The sequence below is a fragment of the Pantherophis guttatus genome, chromosome 12, assembly GCF_059756535.1.
Source record: "Pantherophis guttatus breed Tessera chromosome 12, ASM5975653v1, whole genome shotgun sequence".
Classification (NCBI taxonomy): Eukaryota; Metazoa; Chordata; class Lepidosauria; order Squamata; family Colubridae; genus Pantherophis; species Pantherophis guttatus.
In genome coordinates, this window is record NC_142074.1 from 3,805,444 (window position 1) to 3,824,443 (window position 19,000).

At 42.5% G+C, this 19,000-nt stretch overlaps 1 protein-coding gene across 2 annotated transcripts in view; it reads left to right on the plus strand.

Moving 5' to 3' along the window:
• ABCB7 (ATP binding cassette subfamily B member 7) overlaps positions 1-19,000 on the plus strand; it is a 76,570-nt gene that overhangs the window by 21,992 nt on the left and 35,578 nt on the right. For both annotated transcript variants that reach the window (XM_060692037.2, XM_060692036.2), the window contains exons 3-4: positions 2,589-2,675; positions 10,002-10,121. In XM_060692037.2, coding sequence (XP_060548020.2) covers positions 2,589-2,675; positions 10,002-10,121 — 207 coding nt within the window. The remainder of the gene's footprint in view (positions 1-2,588; positions 2,676-10,001; positions 10,122-19,000) is intronic.

The window sequence follows — 19,000 nt, forward strand, 5'->3', positions numbered from 1 at the left end:
AGAAAGGATGGAAGGCTGAGTCAACCTTGAGCCTTGGAGAGATTCGAACCAGCAGTAAATTGCAGGCAGCTGTGTTAATAACAGGGTGCTTTAAACCACTGTAGTACCAAGGCTCTTGGTATGGAACAGATTGGAATTTGGGCAACCCATACATCTAAATATATATTATTTTATTTTATTTTACATACTGCATACAATAAAAATTATGAATAAAAATGTTGGAAGAGTCATATGTATAGTCTCTAATAATGTGAGTCTTTGTTATTACTTGGGTCTGTGTTTGTTCCTTTTTTCTATTCCTTTTTTTAACTAGGACATTTGAATTAAATTATTTGGTTTTTATTATGTTGTTAGCTGATGTCAATCCTTGGTGGTATGTAAATTTAAAGAAACAAGTAGCAAGATAAATACTTAAAATAGACCAACAGCATTAATTTGACCCACATATATTGCGTATAGCATGTCATATAGCTAGTGGTTTTTGGTAAAATGCTTATTAATAGAATGTTAATACCATTTTCTTTCATTTTCCTCCTTTCCCTATAACTTCCTGGTTCCCCTTCTTAAAAACAGAAACAATCATGTTTCCTGTGAAGAATGGTTGTGAATTAATGCTTTCTCACACTTTTATGTATTTGCAAGCATTTCTTAAGTTCTTTGTAAGTGCTTTATGTTGCTCACCAAATTGCTCTTGGTGTTCTAGCATAATAGAGATATCAAGCATTTTCTTTGAAGCCTAGATGCACTTTCAGAAATGACATTCCGAATATATCATTCTTTTTTTTTTTTACTCGAAAATGTAAGAGCTCAGGCTAAAAATAAAGGAGATTGTGTTGTTAGTTCATTTGACTTCAAGTGGTACACTGTGTGACAATTACACAACCATGGGGATGAGCTGAGAGGTGGCAGAAGCTGCAACTGATTCCATTTCTCCCCAAAACTGCTGGATTTATCATCCAGGACCTGCACTCTGCTAATGCTCTAAAAGCCCTTTCACCCAAGACTCAGAGAACTGTAGACCTGGTTCACACCTGTGCGCACACACATGCCTACACCAGTGTCTTGCGGTTTTTCTGCTGCAATATGCCATCCACAGAATGGACTGTATTTAATAGTTGACCTGCTCTGACATGAAGATACCCGCAAGATGTTAGGAAGCAAGACTTTGGTTGCTGTTGATTAGATATTCTAGTCCAATGCTCCCCATACAGGTAGTCCTTGACTTACGACCACAATTGAGCCGAAAGTTTATCTTGCTAGGTGAGACAGGTGTTAAAGTTAATTTTGCCTGATTTTACGACCCTTCTTGCCACATTTGTTAAGTGAAACCCTGCATTTGTCAAATTAATAACGTGGTTTTAAGTGAATCTGGCTTCTCCATTGACTTCGCTTCTCAAAAGGTCGCAAAGGACGATCACGTGACCCCAGGACACCGCAACCGTTATAAATATGAACTAGTTGCCAGGCATTCAAATTTTGATCACATGACCACGAGAACGCTTCAGGGGCCGCAAGCGTGAAAAACAGTCATAAGTTATTTTTTTCAATGCTGTTGCAACTTCGAACAGTCACTAATGAACTGTTGTAAGTCTAGGGCTACCTGTATAAGAACCAAAGCATTTCTTATCTTCTGGAGGAGTTCTGCTCTTGTTGAAGGAAGAAACGTTTTAGGATTTGAGTCGTCCTGTATTTAAAGATTTTTACTTTTTTATTATGTCTTTCATTACACAAATTCAAAGTAGATGTAGCACAGGGGTCTCCAACATTGGCAACTTTAAGCCTGGCGGACTTCAACTTCCAGAATTCCCTAGCCAAATGACTGGGGAATTCTGGGAGTTGAAGTCCTCCAGGCTTAAAGTTGCCAAGGTTGGAGAGCCCTGCTGTAGCATTTGCTTTCTAAGCATCTCTCTGAATATAAGGAGGTATCAACTACACCAAAGAGACTCCAGTCAGGCTTTATGCAGCCGCCTGCAAGGATTCCTGAGAGAAGTAATTTATAGAGAGAGCAGTTACAAATGAACGGCTTCTCGACTCTACTGACCTGGTTTCCCGTAATGTTCCTGAACTTTTAGTCACCAGTCCATCCTCGGCCACTGTAAGATGTTAGCAAAATTCAGTTGGGATTGGACTGTATAGGTAGTCCTCGACTTACAACAGTCTGCTTAGTGACCATTCGAAGTTACAACAGCACTGAAAAAATGACTTATGACCGATTTTCACATGACCATTGCAGCATTCCCGTGGTCACATGGTCAAAATTAAGATACTTGGCAGCTGGCTCATATTTATGACCGTTGCTGTGTCCTGGGGGGTGGGGGTCATGTCACCTTTTGCAACCTTCTGACAAGCAAAGGCAATGAGGAAGCCAGATTCACTTAACAAACGTGGTGCTAACATAACAATTGTAATGATTCACTTAACAGTGGCAAGAAGGGTTGTAAAATGGGGCAAAACTCACTTAATAAATGTTTCACTTAGCAACATAACTTTTGGGCTCAATTGTGGTCGTAAGTCGAGGACTACCTGTAATGGATTTTACTGTGACTGTACAACCACTGACATCCTTCTCTGTTGTGTTCTTCTCCCAGCATCTGCAGGGGTGGTCTCAGATAGACAAAAGAACCTGTTGGCATGGGCATGCCGGGGGAGGCCTCCATTCAGACCCGAAGAATGCGGTAAATATCACCCCTTAATCCATCCTGGGTTTTCTGCACCCAAGAAACACATGTCTACACAGTTGCTGGCGTGTTTGCCTCCGAGGAAGCAAGGAGGGGGGAATCCTTCTGTCGATTTCTCTTAAGTTTGCCTTGGGTTCTCTGAAGCAGGTTGATTGGAAGCAAATTCCTATTTGCATAAATTGTTCAGAAAATTAGTTTTGACAGAAGAAGGAAGCCACCAGCTTATCTGCCTGTGATTGGAAATGACTGCATCCTGGGGAGAAAGGTGTCAATTTAAAGCTTTTTGATGGCTTTGACCAGTGTGAAAAATCACGGAGAGGACTGCCTTTTCCATTACACATTCATGCCTCTTTTCCTCCGCTCTCCTCCTTGATTATATCTTAGCGGGGGACAGCATCTGTTTTATTTATTTAAAATGTTCCTATCTTTCTGACAACAGGCCTCTGGGGCAGCTGACAAGCAGCGCAAATTAATATATAAGAAACACAGGATTCTTCAATTGTGGCGGTGGATGAAAAAAAGGGATGCCATATCCTATTCAGCTGCTTTAGTCAGTTTTTAGATAGTTATTATTTCATGGTCGTCATTGAAAAAATGCCCTGAAAGGCAATATCAAACTATTTTTAAATATATCGGTAACTGACTTCTCGGGTTATAGACCTTGCTTCTTTAAACTCCTGCTCTTGACATGAATTCATATTTTTCAGTTTAGTATTCATTGTTCTCCGCTTTCCTGCCACATCCAACTTCCGAATGTAAAATTTGCAGGAAGGCAGCTTCTGTAAGTTTAGAAGGATAGACTTCAACCCCCATCCTATAAGTTTCCCAATGGCTATTTACCTTTGGCAGGAAAGAATGGCTGGGGAAAACTGGATTGAAGCTGATTAAAGCTGCCTTAAAATTACATAGGCCTATCTCTAGGCAACAGTGTCTAGTCCCACCCATTGGTTATTGAAGGCACAATGTTTAAGTTTTACACTGCCTGGTTTCCCAAGCCTACGATCACACGTTTATTGAGAACACACCAGCTTCCCTCTATTCCTGTGGAGCTGGGAAAATGACAGGACTCCCTTTACACAAACAAGCCACTCTTCCTACTTCTGCTGACTCAGAGATGGAGGAAAGTTGATCAGATGTCACACAATCTATACACTGTGGAGAGCTAGTGGGCTTGTACTGAAATTTTCTAAAAGAACAAAGTTGGTTCCTGTCAAAGTTGTAGCACTCCCAAGATTGTGGAATATGTTTATATGCAAGGAGCACAGTGGGATACCTTTATTTAAGGTGTTGCAAAAGAAAAAGGAGCTATGCCTTTATAAGAGCCAAGACAATATTGCTTATAAAATGAGGCCTGTTGGACCATCATTCATTTGGCAAACTGTTTTTAGTTCATTATTAGATGATGCTATGATGCAATACATTATTAGATGATGCTATGAAAATTTCCTTTTGTATTAAAAATACAAAAAATAGACATGTTTCAGTGATTGGACAAGAATGTGATACAACTATTAATTTCTTCTCCTTCCGTTATGACAGTATTTCTCAACCTTGGAAGCTTGAAGATGGGAGGACTTCAACTCCCAGAATCCCCCAGCCAGCGCTGCTGGCTCGGGGATTCTGGGAGTTGAAGTCCACCCATCTTCAAGCTTCCAAGGTTGAGAAACACTGTGTTATGAGGAGCGATTTGAATACAGGTAGTACTTTACTTACAACCACAACCGAGCCCAAAATTTTTGTTGAGACATTTGTTAAATTGAGACATTTGTTGTGAGTTTGGCCCCATTTTATCACTTTTCTTAGCCACAGTTGCTAAGTGAATCACTTCAGTTGTTCAGTTAATAACGTGGTTGTTAAGTGAATTTGCTTTCCCCATTGATTTTGCTTGTCTGAAGGTCGCCAAAGGAGATCACATGACCCCAGGACACAACAAAATTCATAAATATGAACCAGTTGCCAAGAGTCCGAACTCTGCACACGTAACCACGGGGATGATGCAACAGTCATAAGCGTGAAAAATAATCATAATTCACTTTTTTAAGGCCGTTGTAACGTCAAACAGTCATTAAATGAACTGTTGTGAGTTGAGGACCACCTGTACCATTCTTTTTCCCACCAAGTGTTTCGGAGGAGATAGCAGTAAATTAACTTGCCAAGATCTGGCATTGTACTCTAAACTTTTATACAATATTGTTGGAATCAGATTGTGCCCCTTCCTTGAGTAGTTCCAGTGAGGGCAAATCTAACAAGGAAACAGCATCTGAATTGGCTATAATGATCTCACTTTCCTTGATTGAACCTAAGAATTTGTAGAGACCAGCGCTGGATGGAAAGAAATTCCGTGGTTTTTATCTTCAGTTGCTTGTCTTTGTTGCACTTCCTTTCCTTGCAATTTGCACACACACACACACACACACACACACACACACACTTAAAATGAGCTGTATGTGTCCAGGTAGCTGCAAGGGATTTAATCCAGGTTTCAGGCACATTAAACTGGAATATATAACATAGGTAAAACATATAGAATAATACTGGTTTTCTAAGACAGGACTCCCCAACTCCTGGGCCGTATACCGGCACCAGTCCACGGCATGCCAGAAACCAGGCCCTGCAAACAAGCGAAGCCCCATTCAAGGGATGCAGGCAGTACGTGAAACCACACCCTCTCCAGTCCTTGGGAAAAATCTCCACGGAACTGGTCCCTGGTGCCCAAACGGTTGGCGGGCACTGTCCTAAGGTTTCACTTTTCAACATTTGTTCCTCCATCCATAGTTTCTTCGTAGGTAAATTCTAAGAGGACAAGAAAAATGACAATAAACCATGATTTGGGCATGATATGAATCATTAGTAAGACTGTGACAAATCACCGTTTCAAATTCTGATTTGTTAAAAGGAAACATAGCACTGTCACGAGATGGGGCCACACACTTTCCTAAGCCAAATGTGCTTAGTGCGACATGCAGTCATGGATACCCACCCTAGATCAAATCAGGGAATTGGAACTTGCTGATCTTTTAAGAGGAATCCACTGTGACAAGGAACAGTGGGATATAATGCCGCAGATCCTGACCGGCTCCAGTGTAGTCGTGTTTTTATGGTTTGGATGCAAAGGGTAGAATGCATAAGGCCTATAGAGAGGCCCATATTATGAACTGGCTTAATTGCTCAAGTCTCCGTCCAATATTGTTCAGCATCATTAGGACATGTTTACTGGAGCTTTCCAATTCCTTTATTCTGTGAAGCTTTAAGCCAGCATGGGGTAGCTTTACCTCTGGCCTAAATCAGCAAGCTTTTAATAGTGATGATTATTTGCCCCATTTGTTAAACAAACACTGTCTTTCAAAATGGGTCATATCCTTTTAGAATTCACTCCAGCCTAGCGAATGGCATTAAATGAAAATGAGCATAGGGTTGTACCTTTGGGCTTGCAGGGAAGAATCACAAAGGACGGACAGTGGAAAAACAAAAGGGGAGATCCATTTAGAAATATTAACCGCTAAGTGGCTAGTTGGAAGCTGGTATTGTCTCCAGTTGCATGCGGATTCCTGTTCTCTGGTATTGCTCTTGCTTAATGTAATACAGTTCATTGCTGGACTTTTTCTTGCTGATAGTGGAGACCAAACATCAATTCTGATGGAAAACTGGGGAATAGCAATAGCAGATAAATCTCCAAGTGGCCTAAATGTCTCTTAGAAAGAATGCGAATGACCAGATGACTGCAAGGAATAAAAATCCTTCCATCCGCCACCATTCAGTCAGAAGTGAAAAAGCTTCTTGGATGAGAAGCAAAACATCTTTAAGAAAAACTTTAAGAAAGTCCAGTTGCCTTTGGAAAAAGCACTTTTGGGACAACCATGACCTGGATGACTGAGAATCTCTGTAGACGTTTGGGGAATAGAAAGACTTCAGCAGCTGCATATTCTCTGGCAAATTGGAGCCTGTCTGAACTTTCTTGCCATGTCATTCTCCTAAAAAAGACATGGAGTCACTTTCTATGGCACACCTGGGCATTTTACGGCCTGCAGGCCATCTCAGGCCTTTTGACTGGCCAATGATGTTGAGGGGGTGGTAGCAGTCCTCCATAATAATCCCAATTTCTCCTGTGGTTCTTGGGAAGATTAATTGCCCACCTTTCGCTGTGGCTTTTTACACATGAGTGAAGGCTGTTTGAAAGCTGTCATTTGATGTTGCACATACAGCATAAATCTGTGCAGCTATATGTGGCCCACTGTATCACTTTGAGTGAGAGTTTCATCTTGCACTGACCGATATCCCTGTTGGCAAAAGAGTGAACAGGTGCATAGTACCCCACCTTCACAAACGGACATTTAGCCTGGATGAGAAATGAGAGGAAACACGACAAGGATCAAGCTATCCTAATTGGCTACAGATATGTGCCTTGTTTGAATGCTGGGAACTTGCCAGGATTCTTGTTTTAAGCCTTAGCCTTTATATCTGATTTGTAGAGATTCTCAGTCATCCAGGTCATGGTTTGTTTGTTTGTTTGTTTGTTTGTTGGTTCGATTTATATGCTGCCCTTCTCCGGAGACTCAGGGCGGCTTACAATGCGTTAAGCAATAGCCTTCATACTTTTTGAATATACCTGCTTAGTAGGGCTTTCCCCCCCCCAAGCGGTGTTCTTTTTTTTATACAAAGTCAGCTTATTGCCCCCACAATCCGGGTCCTCATTTTACCTACCTCGGAAGGATGGAAAGCTGAGTCAACCTTGAGCCTGGTGAGATTCAAACTTGCAGTAATTGCAGGCAGCTGGCAGCTAAGTGCTACTTAACAGCACTTTAGTCTGCTGCGCCACCAAGGTTGTCCCAAAGGTGCTTTTTCAAGAGGCAACTGGATTTTCTTGCTTTTTCTTTGAAGACATTTTGCTTCTTATTCCAGAAGCTTCTTCAGCTCTGACAGGATAGTGGGGAATGGAAGGATTTATATTCCTTGCAGACAGCTGGTCATTTGCATCCTTTTGGAGGATCGTTGAAGCACTTGGAGGTTTATCTGTGTCCTCAGGGTCACCTGAGTGGTGCTCCTGATTCCTGTAGTCTGCAATGTTTCCTCTGGAAATCCATTCCTACTCCCACACCATTCAAAGGGTGTTCATCCCAAATTGTATAGCTAAAAGTCTGAAGAGATTCTCAGGAGATCCTGAGGACACAGATAAACCTCCAAGTGCTTCAATGACCACCTAAAAGAATGCAAATGATCAGCTGTCTGCAAGGAGTATAAATCCTTCCATTCCCCACTATCCTGTCAGAGCTGAAGAAGCTTCTGGAATGAGAAGTGAAACATCATCAAAAGAAAAAAATGAGAAATTTCAGTTGCCTCCTGAAAAAGCACCTTTGGGATTTGTATTTGATTCTGTTCACAAACATTGTATTGTGAAATCAAATCAAATATCTTTATGACAGACTTTGACCAGCATGTATAATAGAAGAATGCAGTAAAAAGAGAAATAGTGTAATACAGCATTTATTGGGAAAAGGAAATAATTTATACAATTATTAGGGAAGGGAAAAAGAATAGGGCAATAAAACAGCATATCTAATTAAAAATTTTGTACTGTTGTATAACTTGGTGAAAATGTATTGTCAAACATTGTCAATAACAAGTATATCTTTTTTTGTTGTTGTTGTTTCTGTATGTAGAACAATGTGTGAGAGAATACAGTAACAGAGCAGAATCTGATTTTTTTTTATTTTGCTCCATCTGGGCTTACCATTTGTTCTTTATAAAATTATAGAAGCCCATTTCTCTTTTGATTGAAAATTTGAAAAATTAAAAATGAGCTTTGTTTTAATTGAAAGTTGCCTTACCATAAATAGAAACCAGTTTACTAGTTAATACTGCATCTTGGTGTCATCGTTGATTTTAATCTATAATCTAAATCATGGGTGTTAAATTCGATTGCGTCACATGACATAACATGACATTTTTGCCTTGGCAGAGCCAGGGTGGGCGTGGCCCGCGCATGACGCATCCGGCCCATGGGCCACTAGTTTGACACCCCTGGTCTAAATCTTCCTAAGGATGATTTTTAACTATGGTTTAGAGCAGGTGCAGGCATTATACCCTTACATGGACTGCAGGAGCTACTGTGCAGCTGTTGACATGTTTCTTGATGCCTTCTAAGCTTCTTGACCTGCTAAATTTAAACTTTTTAGAATGTTATTTGAAGAAAGATGAATGGAAATCTAGATTTCCAATAATACTTCTGGGGCTTCTTATAGACTCCTAAAGGGTTCTTAAAAAATAAAATGGTTGATGGCTGTACACCATTGTTAGTTTGCCTTCTGCTAAATGTGTGGCTTGTGATTAGCTATGTCCACCATGGCAACCATTTTATAGAGTGTCCCATAACATGCTCCCAAAATTCCAGATGAGCTTTCTGGCCCAAAAGGGTTAGAGGCTTCCATATAATACTGTTACATCTGGATTTCCTACGTTTGATTGCTAGTAGCTAGTCTGACTCAAATGCTAGTTGGCTGTTAATGCTGATTAAGGAAGAGCACTGAAGCACAAAGGTTTCACACCTGCTTCCACCTCCTCACAAGCTTCTTTGGGTTTCACATGCCCTCATCCAGCATTTAATTTTTGCTTGTAGCCGTGCTTGCCCAAATCTTGTATGTTAAAAGTATGCTAACTTTTAGAACTCAGAATCTTTCATAGTTATTGGAATTTTGATTTAGTGTTCCTCCTCTCCAGCATGGAGGGAAGCAGGTGCCTTGATCCTTAAATCCAGTTTACAAACTTGCTTTTGATACATCTCCATTTTTTTTACAGGTCTACATTTTGTAGATATTATTTACAATTTTGTAATGTGAGAACATCAATTGAAGATCTTTGGAACAGGAGGTTTTATGCTTGAATAAAATTATCCCTATGTTTTTAGTTTCACTGATTAAAAATACCCTTGAAGTGACAAAAAGGGTGTCTGTAATTCACTTGAGCTCTAAAGGAATTAATAATACAGGACAGGACAATCAGTTTATGAAGGAAACTTAGTTCTGTACTTGAATCTTTAGCAACCTTGTAATGCTCAATTACTCAACCTCATAGCCATTTAGTTCAAAAGATTTGACATTTTACATGCAATTAAACCACCTAGAACAATTTTCTTAATCTTAAGAGTGCTATTACTTTACATCCATTGAACCAATTCCCTTTAATGCTGATTTTAATTCAAAAGTTCTCATCTACCTGTTGCTAACTAAAAATAGCTCACATTTCTTGGATTGGGACTCAGGAACCAACGTCATTTGGAAACCTGTTGAGATCATCCTTTCCATCTCACAACCTTTTTTCTCTCCACAGTTGAAAGAAATACATGGTGGGAAGATCCTCAAAGCAATGCTTTCATATGTCTGGCCCAAAGACCGGCCTGACCTTCGTGCCAGAGTTGCCATATCGTTGGGATTTTTAGCAGGTGCAAAGGTAAGAACACTAATACAAGCTGAAATTGGTGGCCAGGCTTTGTGCCAGACAAAATATTGTAAGGGGAAAGAGAAGCTGATACAAAATACTTTGGTTGGCGTTATTCTCACAAACCCTTTTTGAAGATCCATTAAAGGCTGTCTTGAAGAACCGTTATTTTCCTTTGTGCTTTGAGACTGCTATAAGTGCCTATAAAATATTTTCATTGGTGTAGACATTTGGTGAAAACATTAAAAGCGTGTTCTCAAGCGCTGCTCACAATGTCCTGTCCATGGCTAAGCCAGGCTGCATATCCCATCCTTCTTGTTGCCCTCAACCCCAAAACTAGCTACTCTTAATCTTCATTTATGCAGTTGTGCAGACACTCATTTTGATAAGCTTGCAGTTAATATGCATAGCTCATATCACTTGTAGGCGTTGTGGCAATTCTGAATAGACAACTTGCTATCTCTTGGTGGCCTTCATCCCTTCCAGTTTGAAGCAGCCCTCAGAGATAGTACATCATCTTCTGTTAGGCTCAAATCAAGAATCCTTTGCTGTGGAATTAATTTATGCAGGCTGTCATTAATAGAGACTGAATTTAAATGACAATAACTCAAATTGTTCTCTTGGTGGTATTTGCTAAGGTTCTTCTGTTGAGAGTTTCCCAGGCTGTGTGATCATATATTTCACCACAGTTGATGAGATTGGACAGTATTGAAATAGAATATACCCGTAAGTGTATTCTTGGTAGCTTATTTGCAAGCATTTGGAGAGAGAGGCTTGTAATATATGCTTGTGGTGTCACTGGCTATTCTGAAAGAGGACAGAAAGTATGACAAGAAGAACGTATTTTTTTCTTTGTTCAAGACAGCCATTTATTTGTGGGCTTTTTATTTTGTATTCTCTCTAACAAGGACCCAAAGAAATCATCTTTGATAAGTGTTAATTTAATTCTAGTAGCTCAGACTAGTGCCTTAGTATAGCAAGCAATGTCAGTCCATGGTGCTGGAGTGAATTTGCCAGTGGGCTTAAATTCCAAAATAAAAAGAATTATTTTATTATGAGGAGAGCCTCACATTAATAGAATATACTGCCTTTGGTGCTGCACCAGGTCGAATCAAGTGTTCTCTTATCTGCATTCACCAGACTTTCCTTACTAGAAAGCGAAGGAGGAGGCTGCAGGGAGAGTACATGAGGCCGGTAAAGGAGGGCACTTTAACACTTTCAAGGAGGGGGAAACAGGAAAAAGGTTGGCAGGATGTCTTTTCCTAGGCAACTATCTGACCTAATCCTTCATGCAGCTACCATGCAGGGCTGGGGTTCAGAATGCAAATAAATATTTTGGCCCATGGAAATTGTTAAGGGAATTATGCACACCTCTGCAGCCTGCATAGTTAAATATGTACATACAGGAGCACTCTCTGCACCAATCCGTGTTCCCTTCAAAAGCAGCCTTATTAGACAGAGAACCCACAGCTCTCCCAAATATGTCCAGCGAGCAAACATGGCTAAGGCTAGCTTTATATCTGGATCTCCCCATCCATAATGTAATGCACTGTATTTTACATTAACAACCCCCCCCAAAAGAATTGCTATTGACTTTGTTTTTTTCTTAAGATAAGAGCACAGGAGAGAAAAGAACAAGGAGTCCAGCAGATTAAAGCACTAACTTCAAGCCATGGCTTTAAGCTGCAAAGGAAGGAAAGGGCTTCTGGGAAAGCCAGTCAGAAACCTTGAGACAAAGAGCAATGCAAGTTATCTTAAGCAAGTAGCTCCCCAGCCTACATTGGGGCATGGAGTATGGAAATGAGCTTCCTTGCTAGATCTCATAGAAGGCAACCAGGAACTTACCTTAGATAGACTACATATTATCCACAGAATCTCCTTTCATTTCATTTTATTTAAGAACCCTAACCCGAACCCTCTCCCCACAACCAGGTTGCAGAGCCATTCTTAGCAAGTGATGGGCACCAAGCAGCTAGAGACAATCCGGTCACTCTTTTCATCAGCTTTGAGGGGTCTGTAGAGAATAAGAGGAGGCTTTAGGAAGGCAGGATGGCCAAAAAGGGGAAAGAGGCCACAGTGGGGTCATCAGAGTTGTACCCCTTTTTAATGTGTGACATGTGTTGATCTCCTCCCTGAAGAAACCCCTGTAAAGTGGGGGGGGAGGTCTGAGGTGATTCAGTGGGGAACAGCAACTTGTACTCATGGAAATACCCCCCCCCCTTCAGTAAGTTCTTGACTGGAGTATAAACACTGCTTGAATTATAAGGTAGCCATTGTGTGAACTTCCATCACAGCAGTGGAGAGCTTCCATGCCTGGGTTGATCAGGTGCTGCTTGCATCATCTGGGAGTTGATCTGCACACATGTAATCACACCAGCTCACCATCCCTCTGGGTTGCCTTTATCAAGCTCTCTGCCTCTACTGTTACTGTTGTGGGAATCCCTTGTCAACTTCAGCTTTTACTTTGAATTACACAGGGAGTGCCTTGACAAGTACTAACTTTTTAAAAATTGAAGCGCTATATATTCCAGCACCTATGTGCTTACAGATTTTTTTTTTATTATTATTTTCAATTTCCTGCAAGAGCAGCTGCCTTGGCCAGGTAAGTGCAGCTGAGATCAGAATACGCTGTCTTGTCTTAGAACTGGGAAGAGATGGAAAGCTGCTTCATTGGAAGAGGGGATTTTGGTATTCTCCACTAAATCTTTTAATAAAATAAAAGTGCGCCTTCAAATGCCAGCTCTCATTTTGAACAAGAAAAGAAATAACCCTCACCGGAGAAACGCAGCTTCAGCAGTTGTGGGTTTTGTATAACCAAAGGATAATGTGTAATTACTGTAAATTGGAGCAGTAGTTCACATGGCACATGGAATAACAAATTAACCTGCAGTATAACTTCTTAGCCTGGGATGTTTTACCAATGCAGGACTCGTATAGTTAGGCTACCGTTTAGTATGATATGCCCAGTGCAGAAAATGAGAGTGAGTTTACAGTGTTAACTATGGCTGAGCTCAAAGGGCAAATACTGATGTTGTTTTGCACTATAATTCTCAAAAGACCCAGCCAGCAATCAGTACATCTTCAAGGGGCGGTTGCAGGTATTCAGTTAATTAATTAATTGAAGCCATCTCTGATTTGAGAGCACCCCAGAGGCATCTAGACAGCCACTATGCCCAGCCTATGCCCCAAGGTTGCAGTCATGAAAAATACTCGAGAAGGGAGTGCCAGGTTTGTTTGTTTTTTAAGATATATGGCACTCTTCTCCCAAGTCTAGTGGCCTTCAACATTCTGGACTACAATTCCAATCAGTTGTAGACCATCTTAGCCTAAGGATTAGAGTAGAAATGTCAAAACATCTAAAAAGTAGAGTTAGAGAAGGCCAGTCCCCAGATTGCTTAATTCTTCAAAACATTTTCCCACTCTTGAGAATGCTGACAACTGCGCCTGTAATATATTTAAATCTAAAGTACTTGGAATTAAACAAAGATGACATTGGTGTCCAATATGCTTAAGCCCTTTATTTCAGCTAGAAGGGCAGGGAGGAAAAAAAATTCTCACCCTTGTGGGGGTCTGTGTCTTACTCAATCTTGGATCCTCTCTACCAGACGCCTGGGAGTTTGAGGGTTTGCACAGACGGCTTGCACTTAGCTGTGCCTGGCACTGCACTCTTCTGGAAAGAGAGCTCTGATGTTCCTGGGATCTGTTGAGGGTCTATGACAATTTGCCGCATCCAACTTGCCATGACCAACTTGCCACAGTCAACTCACCGCGGGACAAGAGCTACACTAAGATCAAAGAAATGGTGGAACAGAATTATTAAAGAAAGGGTGAAAAAGGAAGGACATAATGAAATGTGAATGACAACATTTAAAATAATTTTTAGTTTATTTTAAATAATTAAATTGAATTGCTAAATTGTCTCACAGCGAGTTGTCCCGTGGTCGCAGCAAGTTGGCTGTGGTGTGTTGCCCCATTCTGTTCCCGGGATCTGTTGGAGCTGCCAGGTTTCGGTGCTATCTTGAATAAACTTCATTCTCAAGCGCAAGCTGTCTAATGAAACATTTTATTTTTAAGCATAGCAGAATCCGACATTTCTGACTCAAAATTGCAGCCAAACTGGCCCCTCCTTCCAACCCCCTCCTCTTCCGCTCTCCAGCCCCCACGTCCCATTGGCCATCATACAGATCCATCTCTACATCCCGGCACGTTCTTTTCACAGGAATGCAGCCCCCACCCTCGTCTCCCAGGAAACCCTATCTGTATATACAAAACTAGGTAAAAGTTCATCTCAGCAATAAATCAAGCTTCCGCTCTTTCTGCTTCAACTTGTTATGTCAGCGCTGGAAGAAAGCCTAATTTGGAACGCTGACAGGAGCCTCTGTCCCAGCTTGGGAGTCACAGCCCCAGTGCTCCTACCACCACTGAGAACATTTTGGCCTTTTCATAACCTCTCCAGTTCCTCCTTCAGACCCTGGTGCTTCTCCAGTTTCTCATACTCCTTCTTCACGTTGCTATCACTTGGCACTATTACATCTACCACTGCCTCCTTGTCTATTACCTCAATGTCTGGTTGGTTGGCTGTCTGGATCTGTAAGTTGCACAGGATCTTAGCTTTTTTATTCTCCATGATCTTCTGGGGGATCTCCCATCTGCACTTAGGAGGTCTACACCTGTGATGGTGAACCTATGGCATGTATGCCACAGATGGTGCACGGAGCCATATCGATGGGCACACGAGCTCAGCTGATTTTCGGCCCTTCTGGGCCCACTGGAAGTAGGGAAACAGACTGTTTCCTGCCTCCGGAGGGCCTGGGGGTGGTGAGGAAGGCCCATTTTTTTGCTCTCCCCAGGCTCCAGAGCCTTTCTAGGAGCTTGGTGAGAGTGAAAATGGCCTTTCCCATGCCCCACCGGAAGTTGGCAAACGGGCTGTTTCCGGCCTCCAGGCGGGTGGGGAAGGCCGTTTTTGCTCTCTTCAGGTTCCTAGAAAGGCTCTGGAGCCTGGGGAGAGCAAAAAAACAGGCCCACCAGGCCATCACGGGGGGGGGGGGTCATGCACACATGCGCAGGGGCAGGGCGCATAGAATTATGGGTGTGGGCATGCATGCGTGCGACACCCCCCCCTTCCCATGTGATGGCAAAAAGGTTAGCCATCACTGGTCTAGACCATACACTCTGCAAATGTTCATGTACAGAATGCCAGCTACTTGGTTGTGCCATTCAGTTGATGCTGTTTCTATCTGCATCTTACGCCTTGCCACTATATGTTGGACTGTCTCTGTGGCATAATCTGCACCTTGGATCCTGTCTAGTGTGACAGACCCCTGCTCCTATGGATGTGGTGTTATTGTTATTGTGCTGCTATGGGATCTGGAGCTGAAGTGCTGTCTTTTTATTCAGCTCTTTCCAGCACTGGTAGGGATTTCCAATGTCTTCCACCTCAACTGCCTGTTGATGGTACAGCCCACACAGAGTCTTGTCTTGCCTTGCCCTAATGCTTCCTCTACTTGATCATCTTCCCATATCTGCTGCTGCCTCAGTCATTCTCTCGGAAACTCCGCTTTGGGTGCTGTCTTGCTGATGTCCTTCCGGATGCTCTGGGTTTCATCCATGACAGCAGCTTTGACACTTACTAGATCCCACCCACCCTCTTTCTGGCTGGTGTACAGTCTCTGTTGCACTAGAGGTGGAAAACTCCTCACATTGTGTGGAGCTTCTGGGACTTCACATCAGCAGTTTCCACATTCTCCTTTCACTGTAGCAGAAGGGCATCTGATGACTGGCAGAACATACATGTTGATGGTGTGGATCTCATTCTTCCCATTGAGCTGGCTCTCCAGGACCTGCCTGATTGTTAGTGGTACTTGGATGTTGCTGTCTTCTTTGCCTCTTCATCATAGCTCCCTTGTGATAGTGGAATACCAAGGTAGTTGTAACAGGTCTGTATGTCTGCTACTGGTAGTTCCACCCCTTCAATCTGATTATTCTCCCTCTTATTATCAGATCACACTTCTCCAGATACTTTTCCAGTCTGAATGATATCCTAATGCCCTCACTAGAGCTCTGGTTACCCAATCAGGACCGGTGGATTAGCAAGTCGATGTCTCATTCACTCTTTGTATACACCCTGATATCATTCACATAGATGAAGTGGCTGATGGTAGTTCAATTTTTGAATTATACCCATATCCTGTCCTTTGATTATCTGGATGAGGGGAATCAAGCAATAGGGACAGTGCATCACTTTGGTGTATGCCACATTTAATGATCACTTGTGTGAGCTGTCTTAAGGTGACTTCCAGTGTTGTCTTCTTCAGTCCCATTGAGTTCTTGAGAAAGGTTCTTAGTGCTCTGTTGACTTTTTCCAGTGCCAGGCATTCATAGATCCATGTGTGTGGCACTGAATTGTAAACTTTCCTGAAGTCAATCCAGGCTGTGCTCAGATTGGTCTTCTAGACTTTGAGTCTTGGACAACTTCTCTATCTATGAGCAACTGCTGTTTTGAGCCCCTGGTATTCCCAGTGCCCTTCTGAGCTGTGCTCATGTCCTGGCCATATGGTCCCATAGCTTGGTGGCTATCATCTCAGGTCTTGCTGCCACTTTACATCACTGTTACATGCCTTCTCTTTCTCCAATATGTTCTTCTAGTAGTGTTCAGTTTCTACTGTTGGTGGCTCTGCTGTTAGTCTGTTATTGCACTGCAGTTGGGAGTAGACCTTGGATGTTCTTTGGAGAACAGGACATTGATCTTCTTGGATTCTGCTTTTCTAGTTTATCTCCTTAGCCTGGTAGCTAGTGCCGTGAGCCTTAGCAGTCTCCAGGGCTTCAGATGGAGTCAGCCCCTTATATTTTTTCAGTCTTAACTCTAATCTTCACATTTTTCTGTAACTCTACCAGCTGATTAACCTCTCTCCAAGTCACTGATTTTAGCCTTCAACTTTATTTTCTGTGGGGTGGGTATGTACTACTATTTTGATTGCGTAGCCAAACATCTCCAGGATTACAATAGCTGCAGTGTATTCCAGTTCATTGGAGATTGTTGTGAGGTTTGTATTGACACCTTTTAGGGAACTATCAGTAGCCAGTCGTGAGTGTTGACTGTGGCTAGTTTATCCATGATCTCATACTTCATATTAGTTGCTGTGCTCTATAATGGAAGAGGCGGTGGTGACATTCCAGTGTCAGGTGGCAGCTGTGCAGTTCTTCTGAGGCTTCTTGAGTCTGTAATGTGTAGCTGGTCTGTCTCAAGTTGTGAGAAGAGTTTCCTCTTCACTGTGTTGAAGCATTGGGTAACAAGGTGTTTCTCAGTTAGTGTGGATATAGGTCCTCTATCCATCCATAGTTTCCTCATGCATTTCGTTTATCTCCTGTTGTAGTAGCATTCCATCAGTGTCAAGTTCTCTTGTCTCATCCATGTATGGTTTATTCCAGTTATCAGCAAATTGTCCTGGTTCCTCAATATCTGATGTGGACTTTGTTCAGCCTGGGGGACATCTAAGCCAGCATGAACTCCCCTAGTTCGTGTCACTCATATTTTTGAGGTAGGCAGGTGAAGCATTAGGTCAGGGGTGTCAAACTCAAATTTCATTGAGGGACACATCGGGGCTTTGGTTGACCGGGGTGGGGGCAACTGGGTGGGCATAGCCAGCTTGACGCCACTCTCCAAACTGCTGGCATGTTTACTCTTTGGACTTAGTAGACTGGGCTGGAGCCATGCTGGCCCGATGTTTTCTCTTTGCATTGGGTAGACCGGGCCGAAGCAATGTGGGCCAGCTCCTTATATTTTCCCGGACAGCCCCACGGGCTGGATCCGACCACATCGCGGGCCACATCCAGCCCGCGGGCCTTGTGTTCGACACCCCTGCATTAGTGGGTCTTTGACAAGGACCCCAACCAGATTTCAGCTGGAATTTAAACCTCGATTTCCAGCATCAAAGACTGTGCTTTAACCATTACGCTCCCTAGCCAGCTAGGTGGTGAGGAGATATATATAGATATTATCCATCCATCCATCTCCCCATAATAGCTGGATTAAACTCAGGAATTTGATAAGAGCTGCTGTCACCTCCTGTCACAGTTGCCATCATTTTGGCCTTTTGCTCATGGGCCTAGCATCCATTATTTATGAGTCAGGCATGTCTTTCTCTGTAGCGCCTCTGACTGCTAATTTTCTGTATCTGGGAGGGGAACTGGCTGGAAATGTGAAGTGCACCGAGTGAGTGCCAGGGGAACTTTAAAATGGATGACAACGCTCGCCTCATGAGGATGTCTTATCTACCTAATCAGCAAGGGATATGTCAAGGCAATATCTAAACTCATTTAGCTGGAGTCAGCGATATAGACCCTTAAGGGAGGACTTTTAATGAAACATCTTCAGCTTGCTTCTCCCACAGCTGCTGGTAGGACCAAGATGCCCCTCCAGGCATAACACCCCAGAAAACTCTGCTCATCTCGCTAGTTCTTCCCCAGCACCATGTTATGCTGAGGCAGCTGGGCTCTTGCTCTGGGTGCCCATATTGGATCCGTGTCTGCCTTCCCTTCCGAGAGCACCGGGCTGTCTCGTCTCATTACCGGATCTGGAATGGAAACCCTGCTCCTGTTCTCTTTGTGGGAATGTGAACTGCTATCTCTCCCGTGAGAAATTATCTGCCAGCAAGAGAGGCTTTGAAATCCTTGGGTCTCTACACAGGCTAAATTGATAACAACATATAAAAACAGAAGGGGGGGAGAAGGGGAGAGAGAGAGAGAGAGAGAGAGAGAGAGAGAAAGAAAGAAAGAAATAGTGTACGTTTAGCATGTCAGATTGAACAGGAAGGAGTAATCCTTTAAAATTCCATCGTTTTTTTATATATATAAAGGATCAAAAAGATATTGGATGTAAATAGAGCAGCTTT